The sequence below is a fragment of the Monodon monoceros genome, unplaced genomic scaffold, assembly GCF_005190385.1.
Source record: "Monodon monoceros isolate NGI ecotype Baffin Bay Population unplaced genomic scaffold, NGI_Narwhal_1 Super_Scaffold_14, whole genome shotgun sequence".
Taxonomy (NCBI): Eukaryota; Metazoa; Chordata; class Mammalia; order Artiodactyla; family Monodontidae; genus Monodon; species Monodon monoceros.
This window is the reverse complement of record NW_021703770.1, coordinates 38,437,649-38,463,018: the sequence shown is the minus strand read 5'-3', so window position 1 is coordinate 38,463,018 and position 25,370 is coordinate 38,437,649. Positions and strand designations below refer to the sequence as shown.

At 37.8% G+C, this 25,370-nt stretch overlaps 1 protein-coding gene and 1 non-coding gene across 4 annotated transcripts in view; both read left to right on the top strand.

The window, feature by feature from the left end:
- The window catches only part of NDUFAF6 (NADH:ubiquinone oxidoreductase complex assembly factor 6), a 38,901-nt gene extending 13,551 nt beyond the window's left edge, over window positions 1-25,350 (top strand). The window contains exons 3-9 of one of the 3 annotated variants that reach the window (XM_029223084.1): window positions 4,039-4,161; window positions 8,949-9,005; window positions 12,022-12,124; window positions 14,017-14,150; window positions 15,205-15,306; window positions 17,816-17,872; window positions 22,477-25,350. In XM_029223084.1, coding sequence (XP_029078917.1) covers window positions 4,039-4,161; window positions 8,949-9,005; window positions 12,022-12,124; window positions 14,017-14,150; window positions 15,205-15,306; window positions 17,816-17,872; window positions 22,477-22,605 — 705 coding nt within the window. In that variant the 3' untranslated portion in view covers window positions 22,606-25,350. The remainder of the gene's footprint in view (window positions 1-4,038; window positions 4,162-8,948; window positions 9,006-12,021; window positions 12,125-14,016; window positions 14,151-15,204; window positions 15,307-17,815; window positions 17,873-22,476) is intronic. The other 2 variants (XM_029223085.1, XM_029223087.1) reach the window with 2 other exon arrangements.
- Window positions 15,910-16,050, top strand: LOC114895739. The gene has a single exon (XR_003793634.1). It is a non-coding gene; the product is annotated as a small nucleolar RNA SNORA14 (small nucleolar RNA).
- Window positions 25,351-25,370: the final 20 nt, after the last annotated feature.

Here is a 25,370-nt window from a genome sequence, read left to right as displayed (position 1 = left end):
TTGGTTGTAGAAGAGCCTTTTTGCCAGTTTCCAGGTTGTTTACAGTGATGTAGATGTATTTTTGATGTGTTCATGGGGGCAGGTGGGCTCAGTGTCCTCCTACTCTGCGTTCTTGATCTCCCTCCTAAAAGGATTAACTCTTTTTTAAAAATGTATTTATTTATTTTTTCTGTTATGGTTTATTACAAGCTACTGAATATAGTTCCCTGTGCTATACAGTAGAACCTTGTTGTTTATCCATTCTGTATATAATAATTTCATCTGCTAGTCCCAAACTCCCAATCCATCCCTCCCTCTTGGCATCCACAAGTCTGTTCTCTATGTCTGTGAGTTTGTTTCTGTTTCATAGATAAGTTCATTTGTGTCATACTTTAGATTCCACAAATAAATGATATCACTTTGGTAAGTAGTAGTTGTCTTTTTTCTGACTTACTCTATTTAGTATGATAATCTCTAGGTTCATCCTTATAGCTGCAAATGGCATTGTTTCATTCTTTTTTATGGCTGAGTAATATTCCATTGTGTGTGTGTGTGTGTGTGTGTGTGTGTGTGTGTGTGTGTGTGTGTGTATATACATATATATATGTATATATATATATACATACACGCCACATCTTCTTTAAAGGATTACTCTTGATGCTGTATTGAGAATAGACCATATGCCATGGGATCTGAACACTAAGCATTGCTAAGAGACCCACCCAGCACCAAGACCATAAAAAAAAAAAAAAAAAAAAACCCCAACTTTTTATTTGGAAATAATTTCACACACACCAAAGTAAGAATAGTACAAATACCCATATACCCTTTTGTTAATATTTTGCCCTATTTGCTTTATCATATTGTGCCCCTCTCCCCTTCTCCCTCTCTCTCTCCCTCTCTCTCTGTGTATACACACACACACACACACACAAATATGCACACACATACATGCACTGGTTTTCTTATGAATCATTTTACAGTAACTTGACTACACCATGGCCCTTATCCCTGTAAACTTGAACTGTATTTCATTACCATAAGAATATTCTCTTACATAACAGTTATCAGTTTGAGTAAATTTGAGATTGATACAGTACATTTATTTAATCTACCTTCTGGTTTCCACTTTTGTCAGATGATTTCAATGATGTCCTTTATGGCATTTTTTAACCCTTCTGTACAGGATCCAATCTAGGATAATGTATTGCATTTAGTTTTCATGTCTCTTTGGCCTCCTTTAATCTGGAACATTTCCACAGCCTTTCTTTGTCTTCTCTCATTACATTGACATTTTAAAAACAGTATTGTTCCTTTTCAAAAATTGAGTATTTCTCATTTGGAGTTTATTTTTTGTCATGATTATATTTATATATATCTAGTCTAATGCTTAACTACCTAAATGGTATATGTCCTTCTCAGGGAATCACAAGGAGGCATTACATGTCTGTATGCCTCTTATTGGCAATACCAATTTTGGTCACTAGTCAAGATGTTAACATTTTTTTCCTTGTTAAATATAAGGAAACATTTTAAGACCATGGTCCTCATCAAAATTCACCTCACATATGGCAAATAGGTATATGAAAATGTGCTCAGCATCACTAATATCAGAGAAGTGCAAATCAGAACCACAATGACATATCCCCTCACACCTATTAGGATAGCTGTTATCAAAGAGACGAGAAATAACAAGTGTTGTAGAGGGTGTGGAGAAAAGGGAGCCCTTGTGCACTGTTGGTGGGAGTATAAATAGGTGCAGCCACTGTGGAGAACAGCGTGGAGGTGCCTCAAAAAACTAAAACTAGAACTACCGTATAATCCAGTAATTTCATTTCTGGGTATTTATCCAAAGGAAATGAAAATATTAACTTGAAAAGATACATGCACCCCCTTGTTCATTGCAACATTATTTACGATAGCCAAGACATGGAAGCCACCTAAGTGTCCATTGGTGGATGACTGGATAAAGATGTGGTATATCTACACAATGGAATATTACTTAGACATAAAAAAGAAGGAAATCTTGCCATTTGTGACAACACAGATGGACCTTGAGGGCTTTATGCTAAGTGAAATAAGTTAGAGAAAGGCAAATACCATATCATCTCACATATACGTGGAATCTAAAACAAAAACAAAAGCAAAACAAAAAAAAAACCCCAAACTTATAGATACAGAGAACAGATTGCTGGTTGTCAGAGGCAGTGGGTGGGAGATGGGTGAAATGGGTGAGGGTGGTCAAAAGGTAGAAACTTCCTGTTATAAGTAAATAAGTCATGGGAATGTAATGTACAGCTAATACTGTATTATGTGTTTGAAAGTTGCTAATAGAGTAGATCTTCAAAGTTCTCAACATACACAAATTCCTAATTATGTGTGGTGATAGATAGTAACTAGACCTATGGTGATCATTTCACAATATATACATACATATACAAATCATGTTGTACACTTGAAACTAAGATACTGTTATATGTCAATTATAGCTCAATTAAAAATAAAAAATTTACCTCCTAGATTTAGCATGCATTGGTGATTCTTGCTTGACCCAGCGCCATTCTTAATCAGTAGTAAGTGAGGGAGAGAGTCTAATAATCTTTTAAAAAGTTACTTAGTGAATAAATAAATGAGTTTATTTAAATGTACCACAGTAAAGTTCACTTTTTGTGATGTACAGTCCTATAGGTTTTGAGAACTGCTTCGGGTCACGTATTTACCACTAGAGTCGTGATACAGAGTAATTCCATCAACCCTTATGTGTCCCTTTGTAGTCAACCCCTCCCCTCTCCCACAATCTTTTACATATCCTTCTGGTTCCATTATAAGAGCTGTGAGTATGCAGAGCATGGGATAAACTTCTACCTTTTTGAGCCATAATTTCTGTGTTTGTAAAATGGGTATATTCGTAAGGACCCTGTGAGTTTGTTGTGAGGATTGTGATCAGATAACCTCTGGTACAGTACCTGGTACTTGTTGACATTTTTTTTTTTTTTTTTTTTTTTGCGGTACGCGGGCCTCTCAATGTTGTGGCCTCTCCCGTTGCGGAGTACAGGCTCCAGATGCGCAGGCTCAGCGGCCATGGCGCACGGGCCCAGCCGCTCCGCGGCACGTGGGATCTTCCCGGACCGGGGCACGAACCTGTGTCCCCTGCATCGGCAGGCGGACTCTCAACCACTGTGCCACCAGGGAAGCCCTACTTGTTGACATTTGATAAATAAATATTAGTTCCTTCTCTGCTTCCTCTAAAAAGCCTCTGGTTCTATTTCCTAGGTTTATCTTCAGACTCAAAAATATTTTTACTGTCACTAACCCAGTGAGAATTGTTTTTCTTCTCTTCCACTTATTATTGAAAAACTTTGTTTTGGAAAACTTCAGTCATATACGACATGAAGTATATTCATATGTAGAGAGAGAAGCATAATGAACCCCCATATACCTCATTACCCACCTCCAACTGTTACTAACTCATGGCCAATCTTGTTTTCTCATCTTTACTCCCCACCCCCCTCATCCCCACCTCCAGGTTATTTTGAAGTAAGTCTCAAATTTTTCCATCTGCAGATATTTCAGTTTGCATCTCTAAAAGAACTCACTTAAAAAAATAACCACAATACCATTATTATATATTAAAAATTTAACAATAATTTCTTAATATCATTAAACGCCTGGTGTTCAGATTTTCCTAGTTGTTTCTGTCTCTTTAAATTAGGATTCAAATAGGTCTACATGGCACTGGTTGATCTCTTTCTTAAATTTCTTTTAAACGAAATGATCCCCCTCCCTCTCTTTGTTTTTTCTTGCAATTTTTTTCTAGAAGAATTGCTCCTATTTTTGAATGCAGACCTTGAAAATATTTTTGAATAAGCACCAAATAATTTGTAGCTTTTACTTAGGAAACTCATAATGATGATAATTTAAATGATACATAACTTCAAGGAAAAAATTAAATGTAGAGAAACTTAATTTTTGGCTGAATTATATGATTATGCAGTTACAAATGCTGGTTTTTGAGACTGTGAACAGTGCATTTATTAAAGTTTTAAACACTATTTACAGGTTAAGGACTCTGTCTCTGAGAAGACAATTGGACTGATGAGAATGCAGTTTTGGAAAAAAACTGTGGATGATATATACTGTGACAGTCCACCACATCAGCCTGTGGCCATTGAACTATGGAAGGTAAAAAAAAAAAACAACCCCCCAAAAAGACCCCTACTTTTCATTTGTAAGAATGTTATTTGAGCATACTTTTTGTTACATACAATTTGGATAGTGTCAATGGGGAATCTATCCTGAAAATAATTTTAGGCTCATGTAATGTTCAGATATACGTTAGATTTGACAGAATTTAAAATCATCCACGAATAATTTGCATACATCTTCAGTGTATTTCTTTATAAAAGGAAGAAGGAGAAATCTGATCTCTATATGTTATAAGTTATTTTCCACATATTTGATTGCAGAATTTAAGCCCTACAAATTTTGAAGCAGTGGCAGGTACATTTTCTGTCTGCCCAGCAGCTCCTTATTCCAGTGCTTTAATCCGTACTCTGGGCAGTAGAAAATCATGCATTGATCTTTTGTGACAGGAGACGTGCTCTCATCATTGTCCAGACACAAATCTAAAACTGCCTTGTCTAGTTTGATAGAATTGCATATTTGTTGATGAATTTTAGGTGTCCGAGAATGGAAACCTATGGACTAGGGTATTATTTGTAAACTAGATGTATTTAGTAATTAGTTTTACATAAAAGCTGTATGGATTCTTCATTCACAAACAGCCATGCACAGTTTAGAAATACGCTGAACTGTGAACAGAGAAAGGGAATTAGGTACCTTTCATCACTGATCTGTGTCCCTATTGTAATATGATGAATGCCAAAAGATAGTTTCCATCACAGGAGCCACTGACAGACCTGACAGTGGTACACCTCTTCTCAGGTCTGCGCCCCAGCAGAGGCAGGCCCCATTTGTGGGCCCCAGATTGACTTCACAGAGCCTCAGTAAGGATGGAAAGCCAGGCCCCTCCACTGGGGACTGAGAAGAAAGAGTGGATGGGAAGCTTGTGAGTATTAGATTAGTTGTTTAGCTTTATTCATCCCACTTCAAGAATCTCATCCTAGGTGACTCAGTTTAGAAAAAAGTTTCTCTAAAAATCCAGAAACTCTTATTTATTTTATATACAAACCTGACTGCATTAGAGGTTTATGCTAAGATGTGCACTGAAGATTCTGACCTTTGTCAGGAAATAATGTGAAAGGTCAGAGATTTCTTTAACACAAATTTATCTTGCCTTCACTTCTCTTAAAAAAATTCTGGAAAACATATCTAAATTACACAATGTTTACGTATATGCCAATTTGTCCAGTTTTAATAGCTGCTTAAGTTTTGTTGATTAACGTTGACCAGCTTTCTTTTTTTTTTAAATTTATTAAGTAATTTATTTTTGGCTGCATTGGGTCTCTGTTGCTGTGCACGGGCTTCCTCTAGTTGTGGTGAGTGGGGGCTACTTTTCGTTGCGGTGCGTGGGCTTTTCATTGCAGTGGCTTCTCTTGTTTTGGAGCACAGGCTCTAGGTGCATGGGCTCAATAGTTGTGGCTTGCGGGCTCTAGAGCGCAGGCTCAGTAGTTGTGGCACATGGGCTTAGTTGCTCTGCAGTATGTGGGATTTTCCCGGACCAGGGATTGAACCCATATCCCTTGCATTGGTAGGCCAGTTCTTAACCACTGTGCCACTGGCTGGAAGTCCCTGGCCAGCTTTCTGATATGACAGGTATTGAAGGTTAATATGAGTATTTGAAAGAAGCAGGTAGTGTTCAGACCAGTTGTCCTGATTGCATATTCCCTACCCCTCCCCGTTCTGTTGGAACATACCCTATTGCGCCACTGTCCAGTCAAACTTTCAGTTGATTCTTTGAAGAGTTTCAGGTTCTTTAGAAGATTAAATAGGGAAACAGTGACATGTTGTCCAAAGAGTACATTCTTGCCACACTGTTTCATTGGTGCCTTTAGGGTACAAAATAGTTGAATATCTATAATTTCTAATATTTATAGCCAAGGTTTTTGTTCTATTTGGCTTCTTTTTCCAAAGTTTTGATAGTTTTGTTCAGCAGGTTTTCAGCTTCTTATAAATATTTATTTTTTATCTTGATCTCCGATTTCCTTCAGAATCAGACAAGAGAGCTATATTTTGTGGTCAAGGAACTGCAGCTGTTATAGTGTCAGTCTTGAGTAAATAGGAGTCTGACTTTTCAGTGGTTAAGTATTTATTGAGTACTTTTCTGTGCCAGGAATGGTGCTTGATGATGTGGTTACAAAGATCAAACAAGTCCTGCCCTACTCAGACATGTGCAAAATAAAACAAGAGCAGAACTCTAATGACTGAGGTATCCCAGGCTGATTCCTGGGACTGGGGAGACAGGCCTGTAGAGAGTCCTGCTATGTAATTGTAACAATGCTGAGAGCACTTGGAAACCAACTCCATGTAGCCCTTTTAGCTTCTGTTAAGTTCCTGTAGGGCAAAGTGGGCTCCATTCTCCACAGATCCACCCTTTGTCACATAAATGTGTATTGATGATCATGTCAGCCTTTACATTTTAGTATCAGTGACATCTTAGAGTCTCAGTTGAAGTATAGGATATATTCCTAAGACTTCGTTTCACTACTATATTTATTTATTGTGAAAATATATTATACTTAGTGTTGACTTGGTAAGAAAACAATGTTTTAAAAACTTTTTTGGAAAAAACTTCAACATTTCAGAAAGGTTACAAAATTAAAAATAGTATAAGAACATTTCTATATCCTTTACCTAGATTTACCTGTTGTTAACATTTTATCCCATTTGTTAATCATTTTGCGTGCTCACTCAAGTGTGTGTGTGCTAGCATGCTCTCTCTGTATATATTTTCACATTCATAGGTTTCTAAATCATTTGAGTATAACTTACATACATCATGTCCCTTTGTCCCTAAATACTTTAGTATTTCCTAATAGAGACATTCTCTTATATAACCAGAATAGTTATTGACTTTAGTAAATTTAACTTTGATATAACACTTTTCATCTATAAATTTCATCTAATTTTCCATTCATATTCCAATTTTTTTTTTTGGTGGTGGTACGCGGGCCTCTCACTGCTGTGGCCTCTCCCGTTGCGGAGCACAGGCTCCGGACGCGCAGGCTCAGCAGCCATGGCTCACGGGCCCAGCCGCTCCGCGGCATGTGGGATCTTCCCGGACCGGGGCACGAACCCGTGTCCCCTGCATCAGCAGGCGGTCTCTCAACCACTGTGCCACCAGGGAAGCCCTCATATTCCAATTTTGTCACTTGACCCAATAATATCCACTAATGTATTTTTCCCCTCCAGTGTAGGATCCAGTCAGGTATTTTTTTTTGTTATGTCATTTTAGCTTTAATCTGGAACATTTCCATAGCTTTTCTTTGTTTTCTATGACATTGATAATTTTGAAGAAGGTAACCCTTTCTTTTTTTCTTTCTTTCTTTTTTTTTTTTTGGTAGTAGAACATTCCTCATTTTGGATTTGTCTGATGTGTTCTCATGATTAAATGATTCAGGTTATGCATTCTTGGCCAGAATACTGCATAGGTGATGTATTCTCAGGGTATCACATCCGGAGACACATTTTGTCCATCTTTCCTTTATTGGCATTGTTCATTTTCGTTAACAGTCAAGATGTTGCCTGGTTTTCCCAATGTGTAATCTACTGTATAATTATAGTTCCCCTTGTAACTAATCAACTTTAAGACAATGCAAATACGCTATTCCTCATCAACTTCTTGTGAAATTTCCTGCATTCATTGATGGTTCTTGTCTTATCCAGTCTTTACTATTATGATTGCAGAATGATAATTTCGCAACTCTGATGCTCTGTTCACATTTACCACTTGGCACTCTACTATAGGCAAATGCTCTCGTTCTCCTATATTATTTATTTGTTTATTAATTATTGGTATAAACTCTACTGTTTTTTTCAGTAGTTTATAACTTATTACTATACTTAATTATTTTGGTGTTCCAATAGTCCCAGATTTGGACAGTGGGAGTCCCTTCAAACTGGCTTCTGTGTCCTGACATGCCTTCCATTGTTCTTTTGAGCACTTTCTATTTTCTGGCGCAATAAAATAGAATCATGTTGAGTCTCCCTTGCTCAAGCTCTGGAATCACCCATTTTCTAGACTCTTGTTTCCTTTGCGGGGAGTGGTATTAGAGGCCAAGATCTGAGCACTAGGTGTTCTCTTTCCTACTAGAGTGTCTTTACTTGTAAGATAACACTGTACCCTGCAGATTGTTTTCTTTGGAGCTTTATTACTGTTTTCTTTTTGGAAAGTGTTTATTTTCATTAAATAGAGTCTTCATTTTTATGGAAAAAAGTTTGTGTGTAATAAGTAAGCATAGAAGTTGGGGCATATCACATAGCAGAGAAGCTCCGCTCTGCTTAATTCTTGTTTCGTTTTTGTTTTGAAAGTGGAATCACTAAATTACCAATAATATAAGAAAAAAAAGACAAATTAGTGGAAAAGTTTTGGATATGTTATCCTTACTTGGAAATGTTTTCTAGGGACATTCTCTTTTTTTCCCTAGTTCTTTAACATAGCTATCTATCTGGTGATGCGTTATTACGAATGCTCCCTTACCTAGTTTTTTTTTTTTTTTTTTGCGGTACGCGGGCCTCTCACTGTTGTGGCCTCTCCCATTGCAGAGCACAGGCTCCGGACGCGCAGGCCCAGTGGCCATGGCTCACGGGCCTAGCCGCTCCGCGGCATGGGGGATCTTCCCGGACCGGGGCACGAACCCATGTCCCCTGCATCGGCAGGCGGACTCTCAACCACTGTGCCACCAGGGAAGCCCCCTTACCTAGTTTTGTATTTGGTTTGTTTATGTTATTCAGGTCTACAGAAGTCATTTCCAGTACTTTCTAAAACTTACAACTCTTGTTTTTTTTAGGCTGTCAAAAGACATAATCTGACTAAAAGATGGCTTATGAAAATCATTGATGAAAGAGTAAGTTGAAATTGCTCAAGTCTTAAGTTTTTTCTTCCTTTTTAATCCTTAAGCTAATCTTCAGGGAGGAAATGTTTTAGTATGTGTATTAATATTTGGAGAAAGGAAACTTTTAGAGAACTGTACCATTTTATCCATTCTCCATCACTGCATGCCACCCACCTCAGCCGCCCAACCCCGTACCTAGAGACAGACAAGCAAAGACAGGCACCCAGGCAGAGGCATGCATGTGCACACCACACTCTACTAGTTTGTTTTTTTAAAACAGAAAGTTTTTAAAACAGAAATTTTCAGGCTTATATAAAAGTAGAGAGAATAGTGTAATATACTTCCATGTGTATGTCACCCAGCTTTAATAGCTATGAATACATGTCCAATGTTATTTCATCTATATTCTGCCAACTTCCCTCCCTAAACCCTATTAGATTATTTTAAAGTAAACCCCAGACATGTTATTATTTGATCTGTACATATACATGTATCTTGAAAAGATAAAAACTTGTATAAAACAGATAATCAACAAGAACCTGCTGTATAGCACAGGAAACTCTACTCAATATTCTGTAATAACCTAAAATGGGAAAAGTGTCTGAAAATAGATGTATGTATATGTATAACTGAATCACTTTGCTGTATGCCTGAAACTAAACACAACATTGTAAATCAACTATACTCCAGTATAAAATAAAAATTTAAAAAAAGAGAAAAAAACTTGTATAAAACATAACTATTATATGATTACCAGACCTTTAAAAAGTATGGATAATTCCTTAATGTCATCAAAACTTGAGTAGTTGTACACATATCATTATGCATACCCAGTGCTTGGATCTCTGTCCAAATAGAGGGAATAAGGAAAGTTCAACAGTTCTAGCAAATGGAATCTTATACTGAGTTCTTAGAACTAAGTTCTAGTTCTAACCAAGCATGCAAATTGCTTGATGATCTGGGCTGATTTGTGTAATCTTTCTGACACATTGTTGGCTAAGTGTCCTTGTTGGCCTGATATTTATCACATGTTGTTGTCCTGAAAATGTAAGTTTACTTAGTTTATTTGGATACAATCTATTAATAACCATAGGCTATAGTAGTAATAATATAAGCAAAAATGAGATAATGACTTTAACATTTAAAAAATTGCTTAGTTGGCCTATAGAATTAATTAGTACTAAGAAAATGTATTTTTCAGGTGTCTTCAGTTTTCATGAGGTAAAGAAAATTTGAGAACTCAAGACAGAGATAATGGAAAATCTCTCTTTTTTTCTTAATGAAAAAATAGCAGTTTTTCCATTGTTTAATGGAAAATAACATTTGGCTTTTGTATGGAGGGATAATTAAAAGTAAAGCACTGGGATCAATCTCCCTGCATTGATCTGAAGATTCAGTATAATCCTTATAAAAATTCCAGCTGTATAAAAATTCCATACTTATACAGATAAGTAATAAGCACCTTAAAAGATGCTCAACATCTTTTCATGAGGGACATGAAAATCCAAACCACAATGAGATACCACTTCATACCAATTAGGATGGCTATAATAAAAAGAATGAACAATAATGGGTGTTGGTGAGGATGTGGAGAAATTGGAACCCTTCATACGGTGCTGATGGAAATGTAAAGTGGTGCAGCTGCTTTGGAAAAACTGTTTGGCAGTTCTTCAGAAAGTTAAACATAGAGTTATCATAGACCTAGCAATTTCACTCCTAGGTTGGTATGAGAAATGAAAACGTATCCACACAAAACTTGTGCACAAATGTTCACTCATAATAGTCCAAAAGTGGGAACAACTCATAGTTGAATGAACAAACAAAATGTGTGTATCCATACAGTGGAATATTATTCAGATTTTCTTCAATTAAAAGGAATGAGATACTAAAAGATGTGCCAACGTGGATGAACCTTGAAAACATGCTAATTGAAGGAAGCCAGATACAAAAAGCCACATATTGTATCATCGCATTTTTATAAAATGTTCACAACAGACAAATCCATGGAGACAAAGTAGGTTAGAGGTTTGTCAGGAGATAAGGAAAGGGAGAACTGGGAAGTGACTGCTTAATAGTTACAGGATTCTTTCTGAGGTGATGAAGAGAAAACATTCTGGAATTGGTGGTGATAGTTGCACAATTTTGTGAATATACTACAACCACTGAATTGTATACTTCAAAAGGGTAAATCTTATGGTATATGAATTATGTTCCAATTTGTTTTTAAATGTAATGGAGCTGGAACATATTTTTTCCCCTGGGATTCATTGTTGGTGCCAGTTTCTCCTCATTGTAAAAAAGGAGGAAGGGGTGGAGGAATAATATTACCTTGGCCATCAAGTCTTTGTAAATGTATTATTATAAAAGTTGCTAGATGTTCTAAGATCTACATTTTTCTGTTTCTTGAATATAGTGTGTTCTGGTTATCAACCGTTGGTTTATTGAGCATAGTTTCTTTTATCGGGAATGGGGTGCAGGGCCTGATTGTGATCTCCTTTCTTTTTCTAGGCACCTTTTCCTTATTAAGAGCACGGGCTTAATGGTCAAAATATGTGGGTTTGAATCTTTTCCCCACCACTAATTCGCTGTGCGACCTTGGGCGTATTCCTTAACTTGTTGGTAACTCAGTTTCTTCATCTGCGAAATGAAAAAAGTATTAATTCCTTTTGAGGGAGTTGTTAGGATTAAGGAGATAATGTCTGAAGTGCTTAAGTAAGAGCTCAGTTGTCAATTTCTCATGATACCTCAGGCTTTTAGAAGGAAGTAAAAATTAAGCCAACCCCATGTCCATGGTGATTTGTGCATTGAGGTTATTCCTGAGGTATTATTTTGAGGGGTGATTTGTAAGTATTGAACATGTAGGACTTTAATATTTTAATTTTATTTTAATCTTATTTTATTGTGTAGTAAACAACTTATACTAAAAGTTTTTATTCTTTATTACTCAATTCTTTAGGGCCAAAAAATTGTGCCTTTTAAAAATAAAATATTGACAATTCGTCAAGCAAATAAAGCATTTTGTTTGTAGGAAAAAAATTTGGATGACAAAGCATATCGTAACATCCAGGAACTGGAAAATTATGCTGAAAACACACAGAGCTCTCTTCTTTATCTAACACTAGAAACATTGGGTAAGTTTTTCTTTTTATACTTCTCTTTTTTAAAGAAAACACCTTTTTTTTTTTAAATTGAAGTGTAGTTGGTTTACAATATTGTGTTAATTTCAGGTGTACAGGAAAGTGATTCAGTTATACATATATATATGTATTTCAGATTCTTTTCCATTATAGTTATTAGAATTGTGTTAATTTCAGGTGTACAAGAAAGTGTTAATTTGTGTTAATTTCAGGTGTACGGGAAAGTGACTCAGTTATACATATATATATATATATATATATATATATATATATATATGTATTTCAGATTCTTTTCCATTATAGTTATTAGAAGATAATATGGTTCCCTGTGCTACACAGTAAATCCTTGTTGTTTATCTATTTTATGTGTAGTGGTGTGTTATCTGTTAATCCCGTACTCCTAATTTATCCCCCTCCCCTTCTTTCCTCTTTGGTAACCATAAGTTTGTTTTCTAACTCTGTGAGTATGTTTCTGTTTTGTAAATAAGTTCATTTGTATTATTTTTTAGATTCTACATATAAGTGATATTATATAATATTTGTCTTTATCTGATTTACTTCACTCAGTATGATAATCTCTAGGTCCATCTGTGTTGCTGCAGATGGTAATATTTCATTCTTTTTTATGGCTGAGTCATATTCCATTGTGTGTGTGTGTATACACATACACACACACACGCACACCCCACATCTTCTTTATTGACTCTTCTGTTGATGGACACTTAGGTTGCTTCCATGTCTTGGCTATTGTAAATAGCACTACTATGAACATTGGAGTGCATGTATCTTTTCGAATTAGTTTTCATCTTTTCCAGATATATATGCCCAGGAGTGGGATTGCTGGATCATGTGGTAACTCTACTTTTGGTTTTTTAAGGAACCTGCATACTGTTAAGAAAACACCTTTTAGACTTCACTCTTTTATAATTTGACAATCTAACCAGTTTAACACTGAAATTTTTCTTTGCACCAACTAGACAGGAATAGCTTTTTTTTTTTTTTTGAGTTAGAAGGGGAATATAATATATACCTTTCTTTGGAATGGAATGTAGACTAATCACAACACCCAGGCTCTCATAAAAGGACTTTAGCTACGTCATGAGAGTGCTGTAATTAATAATCTGGTAATTGCAGATGATCCTCTTTTTTTATGCATCTCCTACAATTTGGAAGGCCTGTAGCCTGACTCCTTCCTTCTCTGGCAATAATACTTGCCCATGTTTAAAAACAAAAGGTAGAAGAAATAAAACTGTCTATCTAAAAGTTTTATGAGATTTGTCTTAAAAAGAAAACAACTATGCCACTTAGATGGTATTTTTCCTACTTTGATTTTGTTCTAAGTTGGTGAGGTCTTATTGTAATGAGGAAATTATTTGGGACAAGGACAGTATCATCCATTTGAAGAAGGTAATATGTCTTTATGTCACCCTAAAAGAATAACCCAAGTCCCTACCAAATTTCCCGGGCCTGTTCTGCCTGCACATTCAGTGACATGTTTGCCAACACAATGAAAGGAGGGAGCGAAGAGCAGAATGTTTGTTAAGCATATACTTAAAATGAGGTCATATGGAAATTGCACTGAGGAGAAGAAATGCAAGACTTGCAGTGTTTTTCCACAATAGCTAATTAAAATTCCAAATGTGCTCTTGGTGTGCTGTACTCTGAGGAAAACTCTTTTATTTAAAAGTTGAAGTTCAGAAACCTGTTTATGGTAAATGGTCAGCTTGTCTTTGTGCCCAGTTTTGCTCTCATACATCCTGTTTTTCAGATATAAAACATGGGAGAAACACCTTTTACATGTTTAGGTCATTTCTCTATGCTGCTTCTGTTGACTTGTTATGCATTTAAAGAGAAAAGAGCAGCCCAGTTGATTTCTAAAATCATAGGTATAAAGGATCTTCATGCAGATCATGCCGCAAGTCACATTGGAAAAGCACAAGGCATTGTAACTTGCTTGAGAGCAACGCCGTATCATGGTAGTAGAAGAAGAGTATTCCTTCCCATGGATATTTGTATGCTGGTAAGGCCGTTGTTTGTACCCTTTAATTATTTACCTCAAGAATATGGGGAGGGACTTCCTGTCTTGGTTCTCTGCTTAGTCTATTCAAGTGACCGTTTTGAAACACATGCTTATTGCTTTTTTGCTCCAGAGTTATCAAGTCAGAATTTTATCAGTCAGGCATTTTAGGTCTGTGGTGGAGCTATGAATAACAAGGTTCAGAGAACCTCACTTGGTGTACTTACATGTTGATGCCTTACTCCCTTTCAAGCAATTACAGTAATTATTCCTAGTGGTCACCTTAGCCTGTTCTTTATTTTATTTTAAAGGAGGAAATAATCCATTAAAAAAGAATACTGTTTATGAGAACTTTTGTTTTCTGGAGGAGGTTCATTATTGTCTGTTCTATTAAACTTCTTATCTGTCTGTTTCTTGCTTTATTTTGTTTCACCTACAACTGTCATTAGTTAGCATCTTGTTGCATATTCTTCCAGGAGAGAGAGCGTCTGTGTGTGTGTCTATATATGCACTCACATACATATAGATATATTTTAAAAAACAAAATAGGGGACTTCCCTCGTGGTCCAGTGGTTAAGAATCCGCCTTCTAATGCAGGGGACGTGGGTTCGATCCCTCGTTGGAGAACTAAGATCCCACATGCCATGGGGTAACTAAGCCTGCATGCTCTAGAGCCCGAGCGCTGTACCTACTGAGCCTGTGCGCTCTGGAGCCCCTGCGCCGCAACTAGAAAGCTCTTGCGCTGCAGCTGCTGAGCCTGCGCACCACAACTAGAGAGAAGCCTGCACACTGCAATGAAAGAGCCTGCATGCCACGTGTGCCACGACTAAGACCCGGTGCAGCCAAACAAAGAAACAAATAAATAAATAAATATTAAAAAAAAAAAGAAAAAAAAGAAAACTGACATCATGCAAGCTGCACGGCGTGGCCAAAAAAACCAAAAACCAAGGAAACAAAATAGGCATTATACTGTATATACTGTTCTATCACCAGTTTTCTTGAGCTAGTTTTAATTGTGCTTTTTGAATCCTGATGTAATGTACATTTTCCCACACAGCATGGTGTTTCACAAGAGGATTTTCTACGGAAGAGCCAAGATAAAAATGTAAGAGATGTGGTATATGACATGGCCAGCCAGGCACACTTGCACCTAAAGCATGTAAGTAGCCTCTTTTTGCCAAATCATTTAGGAAACTATCATTTCTAGCTGTGGCTACTCCTAGAGCATGGTTGTAGTGTTCTCTCTTTGGCAGTCCATATCCATCACTCACTGAAATCCCAATAGATTTATCTCTGGGATTTTTATAAACTTTTTCTACTTTAAAAAAATCTCCTTCTCCCTCTCAGCTTCCTCAGTTAGGCTCCTCTCTGATCCATCCGCTCACTATTTCTCTCTCAGGGGACAGTGTGTCTTTCTGCCTTGTTAAGGCTGATGCCTCTTCTACTCTTCCAGGACCTTGCATCGTCAGCAGTTCCCAGCTGGTATTTTCAGTTGGCCTTTCTGATAACTTGCCCCTTTTATCTTCTGGTTTGTTGCTACTGCCTTCTGAAGTTACAGGCAGCCCATTGGACCCTTCTGTTTCTTACTTTCCCTTCCCAATTAACCTTTTTTGCATAAGTGTTCTACATTCATTTTACCTCAAGGCCCTCACCACCATGGTACCATTCACCATACTATAATTTGGCTTTCATCCTGCTTACTCAAATAATAATCCTAGTATATAATCTCCTTACTGCCACATTTAAAGGAGTGTCTGATTTGTTGCATTCTTAAACCTTCTTGGTAGCTTTACTCTTCTTGGTAGCTTTACTCTAAATGCTTCCAAGATATGAGCGAATGTAACTTATCTAGGTTGCTCAGTCAAAATAGTTTCTGAAACTAAAATTTACATGTAAGTTATTAGAGCCCAGAAAGTACAAACAAGTGATTGCCATATTTAATATAACTTAAATATATTAAAGCTATAATATTAAAACTTACCAACTAATTAAGCTATAATAAGTCATTAAAAAATAAAGAGTGATTTAGAGAGGGTAGATGTTTTATATGTATATGTATGTATGTGAATGTGTGTGTGTGTGTGTATATATATATATATATATACACACACACACACACACACATACATACATACACACATATAACAGAGGAAGAATCAGCTAGACTTGATAACTGATGGGATTGTAGCAGAATCAGGAAGGAGGAAAGTCGAAGGCTGCGTGGAGTTCGAATATAGATGGTGATGATGCCAGTCAGAGACTACAATAAAAAAGCAGTGGTGTGCTGGGTGCTGACCAGTAGCTGCTGGACATCATTGAATGTAAGGGGATTAGAGGGCATTTAGGGAGGTGGGCTAAAATGCAGATTGTAGGATTGTGACTTTAAGAGGAGGTCAGAACTGGAGGTACAGACTGGGGAGTCATCCAGGTGGAAGGCTTATGTTTAAAGCTCTAAGTGTGGCTATGCTGTTGTCCAAGGAGAATATACATTTAAACCGTAAGACCAAAGGCAGAACCTTGAGCCCACCTCCATTTCTCAGGTAGGAGGAGGAAGGGCTATTTAATAGGAATAAGCAGAAGGAAAGAATGATCAAAGGAAGTGGGAGAACTCAGAGTCAGTGTCTTGGAAACCTAGGGAGGAGCAAGTTCCAAGAATGGGGAATACTGAAATTTTGCATTTCTTGGAGAGATTGAGAGAAAAGATAGGTATGATGATTAGTAGATTGTGGATGGTCTTGAAGAGAGCAATCGTAGTAGGTGGGGTAAGTGAGTCAGGAATAAGAAGCAGTATCTGACAGTATAAGCAAAGACCTTTAGACAGAAGTGGGCTTGGTGAGGGCTGGATGATGGGCATCAGCCTGAGTGGATCAGGGCTCTGTAGTCCAGAGTAGTAGGGTGTTAGGTTGGATAGATGAGGTTAGATTCAAGATGTGTAGGCCTTTGAATTCCAAGATGAATATTTGGGACATGATCTATCAGGGAGTTAAGTTAAAGAAAGAAAAAGTAAAACAGTGACTTTAGGACATGAATTTGGCTGGCTCTGGCCCTGGGGCATGAATTAAAGGTTGGGGAACACAGAGGCAGGAAGATCAGCTAGAAGGATCTTATATTCATCTAGACAGGAGGGAGTGACATCCAAGCTGGGAAGGTGCTGGGACTTGTATGTAAGTACAGTTGACCCTTGAACAATCACGGGGGTTAAGGGCTCCAACCTTCCGCGCAGTTGGAAATCCACGTATAATTTATAGGTGGTCTTCTGTATCCAAGGTGGATTCAACCAACCAAGGATCATGTAGTGCTGTAGTATTTACTGTTGGAAAAAATCTGTGTGTAAGTGAACCCATGTTATTCTAGGGTCACCTGTATGTCTTCATTTACCCCTTACCACAGAGCTGGGGGGGTCAAAGTTATAAGGCAGTTGGAAATGTCAAAACTAAATGTAAGAAAGAAGAGAATTCTTAATATAGTACCTTTTCCTGATTCCTTTAGGTTTGGCAAATTAATCTCAACCGGCAGGAGATGAGAACTATTTTCTTGCTTTCGAGAGCGTCCCTAGCAGTGCTGATTTAAACTGCTAGTGTTGCTTTGTGTTCACTTTCAGAGGGAGAGTGTTTATTTCCAGAAATATTTGTATTTCAAACCAGTTTCCCTTTGTCTTCCTTTTTTAGGCTAGGTCCTTCCACAAAAGTGTTCCTGTGAAAGCATTTCCTGCTTTCCTTCAGACGGTAAGTAGATTAACAGAGAAGGTTGTTTAATTAATGAAGCAGATGTGTATAATTTTTTTTTTCTATTTTATAAGGTTCCTAGTGCAGTTCTTTAGTTTGGAGTCTTTGTTTTGTTTTCCTCCCTGTGGTATGTTTTGTTAGTTACATTCTGCTTTTGGTGAAGGTCATGCCTCTGTTCCCCAGAGGCAGGTGAGTGGAATTGTCATTAGCACTGGCTGCAGCCATACTGCATCGTTTTGAATCTGTTTTGCCACTTACTAGATGTGGAACAAGTTCGTTAATCACTATGTACCTCAGTTTATTCATAGGTAAGATGGGAATCATAGGAGAAACCACCTGATAGGAGTGTTAGGCTACTTATAGCCATATAAGTATGACCTAATAGTCTATTATATTTTTTCTCCTTAGTGACCATATTGTAGCACTGGTTCCCGAAAGTGGTTCACAGACCAGTGCTGAGCTGGCTGCATCAGAATAATCTGGAAGGCTTCTTCAAAAATACAGATTCCTGGGGTCTTCTTACTAAATAAGACTCTTGAGGTTGGGGAGGGGAGCATTTCTAAGAGGATCTGTGATTTTTAAAAATTCCCCAGGTGATTCTGATGTGTAGCCTAGTTCAGGAACCATTGTGGTAAAATACATAAAGAAATGAGAATAGCTTCCGGTTAGTAGCACCTACTGTGGGACAGGTTCTGAGCTAGGTCATTGCATACGTTATTCCTAGGTGTGGTTTACTTCATTTTATAGATAGAAACCAAGGTTCAAAGATCTGTGATGTTTGAAAATGGAAAATTCATGCATTTTCTACAGTACCAAACATACCTTCTACATTTTTCCCTAAAATATATTTAAAGATTCATTTCTATCCTTTCACATCTTCTATCCTGGGTCTCAGATCTGAGTGTTTGAAATCATTTTCTTTCTTTTCTGGGTTCACTTATTATAAAAGTAATATGTTAATGTTTTAGATGTTCACATAAGAGGAGGCAAAATAAATTAGAATGCTCTCACAATTCTATCCTTTCCAGAGATAATGTCTGTTCATCTTTCTGGACTTCTTATGTTCATGTAATTATATATGTATTTTTTGTATAAATGAGGTGTCAAGCATCTCTTTCTGTGTCAACACATTGTTCTATATCACCATTTTTAATTGTTATTTAGTGATGTACTATCATCTCTTTTGTCTCTCTTTTTTTTTTTTTCTATTTTTTTCTTTTTTTTTTGGCTGCACCACACAGCATGCAGGATCCTAGTTCCCCAACCAGGGATCAAATCCACACCCCATGCAGTGGAAGTGTGGAGTCCCAACCACTGGGCCTCTGGGGAAGTACCCCATCACCTGTCTTGACTTATAAGCTCTAAGAAAGTTCAAGACTTTGTCTGTTTTGTTCACTTTTGTGAAATAGGTTGTTCTCAGCTCTGCTTGTCCATTAGAATCACTTGGGGAACTTTTAAAGCAAAACAAAGCAATATTGGGCCTGTCCCCAAACCAGTTAAATCATATCAAAGAGGTTGGATCTAGGCACTGATACTTCTTAAAAGTTCCCCCAGTAATAATGAAGTGCAGCTAGGCCTAAGAACCAGTATCTTAGGCTAGTGGTGTGGTCCCCAGTCCAGCAATATATGCCTCGGATATTGTTAGAAATGTAGATCTTGGGATCCACCACAGACCTAATGGATCAGAAACTCTAGGGGCTGGAGCCTAGCTCTGTTTCCGTCCTGTGCCAGGAGAAAGTGGAGGGACTACATGGTAATTTCCGAGGAGCTGCTTCTATCCTACACCCTCATTCCAGCTGGGGCACATCTCTTCTCATTTGTTTTATATATGGAGCATCTGTTAATTACTTTGTTCAAAGAAAAGGTTTTGCTGTTTAAAAATGGTTTGAAAATGACTAGTCTAGGGTAGAGTATGTTGTGCTCTATAGATGAGGTTTTAAGAAGCTATATTCAGAAATTGTAACATCTTTTTTTTTTTTAAATGTCGGTTCATTGGTTTATTTATTTATTTTTGGCTGTGTTGGGTCTTAGTTTCTGTGCAAGGGCTTTCTCCAGTTGCAGCAAGTGGGGGCCACTCTTCATCGCAGTGCGCGGGCCTCTCACTATCGTGGCCTCTCTTGTTGCAGAGCACAGGCTCCAGACGCACAGGCTCAGTAGTTGTGGCTCACGGGCCCAGTCGCCCCGTGGCATGTGGGATCCTCCCAGACCAGGGCTCGAACCCGTGTTCCCTGCATCGGCAGGCAGATTCTCAACCACTGCGCCAGGGAAGCCCAGAAATTGTAACGTCTTTGAGAATTTCGCAATGAATTTGTTACTTTGAACAATTTATTTACCATTAACCATGAACCAAATCCTAATTTGTGAATGCCCAGTTGAGCTCTAATTTTGAGGTCATGTTTCATCTGTATTTTAATGGAATTTTCTCCTAATTATAAAAGCATTACGTTCTCATAATAGAGATTTGGAAAATATAAAAAGAATATTAGAAGAAAATAACAATCACCTACAATTCCCAGACCCAGAGGTAAATGCTATTTACACTGTTCTTTCTTTTAAATGAATTTCTGTGTATATTTAAAGTCACACTTTATATGGCAGTGTCCTATTTATCAAACATTTAACCACATCATTAGAAATATTAATACAATATTTGATGGCTGTATAATACTCTCTTATGTGCTTGTATCTTAATTTCATTAACTATTATTTATAATTGGATATTATAAAACTATTAAAATGAACATAATAAAGTTCTTAGAGATGGAAAGTTAATAACAGTATCTGAATTAATTTTTTAAAAAAGTAGGTTACAGAACATTATGAATAGCATGAGCTCTTTTTTCCAAAAATAACAGAGAACATGTGAAAGTACACTAAAATATCTTCAAAGTTTTTTCTCTTAATGTGTTTTTTATTTAATATCTACAAATGAATATATATGTATGCATGTATTATAAAGGATAACATAATGAACACCCATGAACTCACCACTTAATCCAGGAACTAGAATGTCACCATTAAATTGCACTCATGTGTTTTCCCACTTTCATCCCCTTGACTCTGCCTTCCTCCTCCAAGTAGCTATCCTGAATTTTGTATTTATTGTTATCTTGCTTTTATTCTAGAAAAGCTTTTCCCTATTTTATGTATTCCTAACCAAAATGTTGCTTTTTTTTGGCTGCATTGGGTCTTCGTTGCTGCGCGTGGGCTTTCCCTAGTTGCATAGAGCGGGGGCTACTCTGTTGTGGTGCGCAGGCTTCTCATTGCGGTGGCTTCTCTTGTTGTGGAGCACGGGCTCTAGGCATGTGAGCTTCAGTAGGTGTGGCATGTGGGCTCAGTAGTTGTGGCTTGTGGGCTCTAGAGTACAGGCTCAGTAGTGGCACATGGGCTTAGTTGCCCTGCGGCGTGTGGGATCTTCCTGGACCAGGGATCGAACCCATGTCCCCTGCATTGGCAGGCGGATTCTTAACCACTGCACCACAAGGGAAGTCCCTTAGGTTTTTTGTTTTTTTTTTGAGCTGTATAAAAATGGATCATTTTCTGTTTATGTCTTCTGGGTTACACACACACACACACACAGAGTGTTTCTAAGATCTGTCCATATTATTGCATCTAGCTACATTTATTTCATGGCAGCTTAATATTTCATTGTGCGAACATTTATTTTTTTGTCAAAGAACTTCTGGATTGTTTCCAGGTTTTTTGCATTTGTGCACATTAATGCACGTTTCTTGCCGTACATATGTATAAGTGCAGGGTTTCAAAAGTAGAGAGTGAATTTGTTTGTATGTACACTCATCCGTTTATAGTGTATAGAAGTCTGGGAGAACACACAGTCCTTTGGACAAGCATATGCTCTCTGTGGGTCACACAGGTTGTGCTGCAGAACTCTAAGGGGAGCTGTACACGTGGGCTGAGAAGGCGGTGGGGCTGCTTCACATCGTGCAGTGCAAACATAGGTGGCTTCTCTGTTTAATAAAAATTTACAAATTAATAAGATTGAAAAGCATAAAGAGCACTGCCCATCGTCAGTGTTTTCCATCCTGGCCCCCGGTCTCAGAGGAAGGTTTGTCAAGTTTTGTGTGATGCGGGGAGCATGGTGTGACGTTTATAGGGACCTGTGATTGTTCTCCCTGGCTGCAAATTGTTTTCCAGCAAGAACATGGACACCCTTTAAACTTTTTCACAAAATAATTTTTTAAAGAAACAACTTGAGCTCCCCCTCATGGCACTGTGTGTTTCTGTGTGTGTGGGGGGAGTGTTCATTTTCCTCAAATGAAACACCCCTTTTGTATTCTACAGAATCTAGTAATAAGACCTGGCAAATAATTTCTCTGTCACATTTTGACCAGAACACTAAATTATGATCAGAATTGGCTTGCTGTTTCTAGTACTAGATCTGTGACATAGTTTTACTGGCTTCATAGAAAACTTAGAAGATGTCTTTATTCTCTCTCTCTTTTAAAATTTTCATTTACATTCTTAGTATGTAGAAGGCCATCTGAGGAAAACTAAAATAGCCTTAATACCTGCTGGGTTTGTTTTTGTTTCTTTTAAAGACTTAATCATTCTTTAATCTAGTGACCATTATTCTCTTTTTTCAGGTTGCTCTGGAGGACTATTTAAAGAAAATTCAACAAGTGGATTTTGATATATTCCACCCATCTTTACAGCAGAAGAATACTTTACTTCCATTATCTTTGTATATTCAGTCATGGAGAAAAAGATATTAAAATAATTTCGTGGCACTGATATTTACTTTTATTAGTTTTACAAAAGTGTACTAGTTTAGGGTTCTTGTTTACAAACAACAGGAACTGTTTACATAAGGAGAAAATTCACTTATTGGATGAGTGTGTAGGTCACAGAATTAATGAGAAGTTGCTGTGGGGCCGTGATGCCCAGATTCTGCTGCAGGCACCGCCCTTGTCACCAGCAGCCCAGACAGTGTCTGCTGTGCCATCCCTGCAGAGTCCGAGCCCCAGGAGGGAGTATCGTTTTAGCTGTGTTTAGGCTGCAGGCCATGCTTCAGCCACCAGAGGGCAGGGGGAAGCACGTCTCCTCCCGTCCTCACCCTTAGAGAAGAATGGGGAAGGGGCTCAAGAAGTACTAGGTTTGCATGCTGAGCAGCCAAAACCCAGGCGTCCAGGACAGCTGGGAAATGCATTTATTTAGGGATCATGAAGAGTGAAGTTAATATTTGAGGAGTGTCAGTCGCTGTGTTGAGGGCCTTGTATCTCTAACATTTAATCTTTACCACCCTGTGAAAATTTGTCCATGATGATAAAATAACTTATTTCAAGAGCTCGAACCCTAATTTGACTTTAGATCTGGCCGATTTTGAAGGCTTTTACTTTTTTGTTTACCCTTTTGCTTCACTCTCTATTACTGAGCATTATCATCATGAACAAAACTGTATTAACAAAATGTGTATTAATGTAGGGCTTCCCTGGTGGCGCAGTGGTTGGGAGTCCGCCTGCCGATGCAGGGGACGCGGGTTCGTGCCCCGGTCTGGGAAGATCCCACGTGCCGCGGAGCGTCTGGGCCCGTGAGCCATGGCCGCTGAACCTGCGCGTCCGGAGCCTGTGCTCCGCAACGGGAGAGGCCACAACAGTGAGAGGCCCGCGTACCACAAAAAAAAAAAAAAATGTATTAATGTAAATTAAATTAACAAAATTGTATTGAACATTCATTAAGGGGATACTACATTTTTAAAGACTACTATACTAGTTGAGCTTCCCACTAAAAAGCTCTGTGCTGTATACTTTACAGTGTTCTCATCTGATCTTCAAAACTGTGAAACAAGGAACATTTTTGGTAATTAAAAATTTTTAATTATAACATACGTACTAATTGCAAAAGCCAAAATTGTTTACATTGCTGGTAGTTGGCAGATCTGGACTCTGAATGAGTCTCTGACTCCTAAAACCAGAATTATGCCCTAGTTTCCTTTTCCTTTCTTTTTAGTGGTCATGTTTCCTGCCCACTCCCACCTCTGTTGTACCATTTCTCTATGCCATCTCAAGCCTTTGATTTCAGCTATGAATTAGTGCCTACTTCAATTGTGAATTAATGATGGCTTAAAGTATTACACTTTTGCAAATAAAATTCAAATGGAGAGCTGCTTGAGGGCAAGAATACATAGTTTTATTCATCTTGGGATTCCCCCAGCACCTCGTATGGCTTCTAATTTAGAGCAAGTGGAGATTAATAAATGTATAAATGAATGAACATACAGTACTGTTGTTTATGTTAGTGTACTTTTGGTTTATACTGATGCTGAAAGAATATCCTCTTATTTAATCCTGTGGCTGTAGAGAGCTTAAAGCTTATCTAAAAGAGGAAAATCCAGGGAAGTGGGACACATTTCCTCTTGGGATTCTGAATGGTCCAGAGTTGAAAATTCATTAGAGATAGTCTTTATTAGTAAGAATTGTCTGTGGCTCTTACCAGGCTAAATCTGGCAGCAATCAATCGCTAAGCATCTTAGTTCCTATCTAAGAAGGGTTAAAAAGAGGGGTTTAAACACTCAACTGGATTACTGGATTTTTTACTGGCTCAGAAGCCAATTTACCTTAAGTAAATAATTCCAAAATACTTTCTAAGCCATTTGAAATTTGATGCTTAGAGAGTTGGATGAACTGACGTTTCCAGTCTCCTAGAGATTAAGATAGGGTCTTATTCGGTGACATTTACTATACTATTAATTTCCTGGCATAAAAGATACTCCCGTAGATGGTGCCAACATTGTTTTTCATTTTTCAGATCTCTTTTTTAGAGCATTTAAAGGAGTCAGATACATTTTCAAACCATTTAAGATGTATTTTGATATTGAATAGAGAGCAACAGATAACAAATGTTAAGTACTAATCTCAATGTAGGTAAAGTTGCTTATCATAAAATGCATTTGAGCAGTTCCAAATCAGCTGGCATTATTTTTTCTCTTGGTTAAATCTCTCCTTTTGATGAAATTAAATTACTCTTGAGAAATACAACAGCAGTTAACCCGTAGCACGAACTTGGACAGGTGATGTGCTCTTGCGCTCCTAAGCTTTAATATTCACAGAGCAGTAGGTCTTTATTTTCCAAAGGATAAAACTGCCTCAGTGCAAGGCCACACAGCCATTAGAACTAGAGCTGGATGCCAAACCCACATTAGTTCAATGCCAAAGCCCACAACCCATATATTTTTACTATTCTTGAGATTGTAAAATAAACAGCCAAGTTTAAAAGCTCAAGGGCACAACTTTTTTCCAGAAATAAGTGTTACTGCATAAATTTCAGGTACAAATTAGGTTAAGAAGTATAATTACTACATAAATTCCAACTACAGGGCTTCCCTGGTGGCGCAGTGGTTGAGAGTCCGCCTGCCGATGCAGGGGACACGGGTTCGTGCCCTGGTCCGGGTAGATCCGACATGCCGCGGAGCGGCTGGGCCCGTGAGCCATGGCCGCTGAGCCTGCGCGTCCGGAGCCTGTGCTCCGCAACGGGAGGGGCC